The 3258-nt window shown below is 49.2% G+C and overlaps 1 protein-coding gene across 1 annotated transcript; it reads right to left on the minus strand.

The window, feature by feature from the left end:
- Positions 1-750: 750 nt before the first annotated feature.
- LOC123067931 (desmethyl-deoxy-podophyllotoxin synthase) lies at positions 751-3056 on the minus strand. The gene is made up of 2 exons (XM_044490505.1): positions 2048-3056; positions 751-1386 (listed from the first exon to the last, which is right to left on the minus strand). Exons 1-2 carry the CDS (start codon positions 2936-2938, stop codon positions 751-753), a joined length of 1527 nt encoding a protein of 508 aa, XP_044346440.1. The 5' UTR covers positions 2939-3056.
- Positions 3057-3258: the final 202 nt, after the last annotated feature.

A 3258-nucleotide genomic window follows, 5' to 3' on the forward strand; every position in this document is an offset into this window, starting at 1 on the left:
ATATGTATCATGATGAATCCACTTATATGTATTTGGTATTCTAAACATATATATTTTTCTCTACAAACTTGATCAAAGTTTGTAAAGCTTGACTTTTATAAAAATCAGTATGCACCATATTGTGGAATGGGGGAGTATATAGAGACGCCAATCTGTCAAAAATAAAATGGTATGGGGACACCTATAATAGTTCAAATTTACTAAGCCTACTAGTAGTAACAGAGGGGGCCATGCATCTTGCTTAGTTGAAATAACAATCTTTATTTCCAATGCCAGCTGTGGCAGAAAGAGCATATGCCAGTATGTTAGCTGTACTACTTCTACTAACTAATGTGCTCTTGCAATCATTCAGCAAACCTTTGATATAGAAAAGGTAATCCTGATGTTGGTATTTTTTATAAACTTGGCCAGACTTAAAAGGTTTCACTAAAAAAAATAGGGCTAACATTTTAGGAGGGTGAGAGTACAAAAGACTGGAAATAACGTCCACTCAAACGTATCCACACAAATGAGACATGCATCAGCCCAAGTATGCATGTGAACGTGAGCACATGGCTTGCAAACAACCCAGAGTTTGACCAAGTTCACGGCCAACACAAATCGCGGGCTCATGCAATAATAAGACTCCAATACAACAAGATTAAAAATCAACACTCTAACGTATACATGCTTGCAATTATATAAATTTATGATGGATAGTCTTATTTTGACGATGTTTCTTCAAGCACATTCGGGAGCAAGGAATGTACGCTAACGGACATCTCCACTGTCCACTCCACGAAGGGGGACTCGGAGGACAGGGCGAAGAAGGAGGTCGGCCTTCCGCCGTGCCGTGATGCCAAACGCTTCCTCCATGTCCAACTCCTCCCGTGGTGGACCCTCCCAATCAAAGTGGAACAGCAGGCTTGCGAGAGCGAGCTCGATGTTGGCGAGGCCGAACGCCATCCCGGGGCAAGTTCTCCTGCCAGAACCGAACGGCAGGAAGGAGAAGTTGGTTCCCCTAAAGTCCACGGTGGCCGCCTCGCCCTCAAACCGCTCCGGCCGGAACTCGCTAGGCGCGCCGGGCCAGTATCGCTCATCGCGGCCCATCGCCCAAACATTGATTAGCACCTGCGTGCCCCGGGGCACGTCGTACCCAAGAATCTGGCATGGCTCACGGCACTCCCGCGGGAGGAGTAACGGCGTGGGCATGTGGAGCCTGAACGCCTCCCTGATGACCAGATGCATGTACGGGAGCTCACCGAGGGTGTCCTCTGCTACACTGCCACGAGCTTCGAAGGCTTGCCGAACCTCGGCTGTCACCTTCTGCATCACCTTTGGGTTCCTTATCAGCTCAGCGATCGTCCACTCTAGTGTAGCTGTCTCGCTGCCGCCACTAAGCAGGTCCTGTGTGAAACATTGATTGTAGAGGGAGTTTCATTTTTCAGACTTAAGAGGGTCGGGGAGCTTCTCTTTATTCAATACCGGTGATGCATGTACATGATTTATTTTTTATCTGACGGTTGTGTACTTGTATAGCATAATTATTTACAAAAGTCATTAGCTCAATTATGCAAGCAAGTACAACAGTACTAGATTATAATTCTTTTCTATTCTTTTACAAGAGTTTACTCTGTACCCCTATAAAAAGAGTACAAAAAGTGTATACAATGTAATACTACCTACGATCCATAACAAGTGTCGCAGTTTTAAACGTCAACCTTAGTTTAAAACTGCAACACATACTTTGGACAGTAGGGTGTAATTCTCTTAAATTAATATTAAAATAATGGCTTGCATAGGAAAACACTTCTAGATTAACTAGTTTCTTAGACATTTCAGAATTACTATTTTTTATACAAAATATAGTAAAGTTGTGTTTAAAAAGTAGTAAGTATGGAATAAACATTTTTACTATCCAGTCACGATTTTACAAGCATACAATATGTAAAAGTGTATGTTATTATGACTCAGGATAATAAAACTGAAACTTCAAAGAGGAATTTGGAAGGGAGAGGGAGAGAGAGAGAGAGAGAGAGAGAGAGAGAGAGAGGGAGAGAGTATTTACAAAGATGACGTATTTGACGGCGTCCATGTCGAGTCTGCCCTCCTCCTGCATGCTTAGCAGCACGTCGAGCAAGTGCTCGTCCTTCTGGTCTTGGTTTCCGGCACCTTCCATCCTCCGCCTCTCGAGTCGCTCCCGGATGATGGTGTCGAGGATGTAATGCCCGGTGTCGTGGCACTCCTTGGCGCGGCGCACGGCCCCGCTGAGCCAGCTAGCAAGCCGGGATGACGGCCACAGGTCCGGTGGGTTGAAGCCCGCTACGAGCTTCATGGAGCGGTCGAGTGTGCTGAGGAACACGGCGCGCTCCTTGAACCGGCGGTCACCCATGACGGCGCGGACCGTTATGTCAGAGACGAGGGCCGAGAGGAGAGGGCGCATCTCCACGGGTCGCGTGGCCGCCGCCGCCTCGGCGACGTCTCGGAGCATGACGGCGACCTCCTCTTCGCGGATGGCGCGGAAGGACAGGACACGCCGTGCCGATAGGAGCTCCATGACGGCTATCTTCCGAAGCTGGCGCCAGTAGTCGCCGTACGGCGCGAAAACGATGTCCCGGCCGCCGTTGGTGAGCACGCTTGCTGTGGCACGCAGGGGCCGCGTCGCGAACGCCAGGTCGTGTGTCTTCATGACCTCAAGGGCACCCTCTGGGGACGACACCACCAGCGTCGGCACGTCCCCGAGCCGGAGGAGCATCACCGGCCCGTGGCGCTGCGCTAGGTCACGCATGGCGTGGTGGGGGAGCTGACCGGCGAGGTGGTGCAGGCTGCCGATCACCGGCAGCTGCCACGGCCCGGGAGGCTCGTTCGCTGTGGAGCGCCTGCGGAAGCGCCTGGAGAGAAGAACAATGCACAATGACAAGAGAGCTAAGACGAGGTAGACGACCTCCATTATTTGCATGCTCTGGCTGAGGGTTTTAATTCCACGACTCGTTGCAAATTGAGCGGTTGCATGGCTTGCTTTTATAGAGGATGTACGGTCTTATCTTACCACAAAAACCATATTTTATATGGCGGCTGCTAAGCGTTAGACGGGAAAATGTCAGCCACCTAGCTACTAGCTAGGCATCCCATCTGACGCTCCTGGCCGTTGGATCCACATCAGGGCATCACTCTTCGCCGTCATAAGTTCTAGGATTTTTTTTAGTCCCAACTTATAAGTCTTAAGTCCCTGAAAAGTCCCTACCTATTTGGTTCTTGTGACTTATAAGTCCCTATAAA

This window comes from Triticum aestivum, chromosome 3B (genome assembly GCF_018294505.1).
Source record: "Triticum aestivum cultivar Chinese Spring chromosome 3B, IWGSC CS RefSeq v2.1, whole genome shotgun sequence".
Classification (NCBI taxonomy): domain Eukaryota; kingdom Viridiplantae; phylum Streptophyta; class Magnoliopsida; order Poales; family Poaceae; genus Triticum; species Triticum aestivum.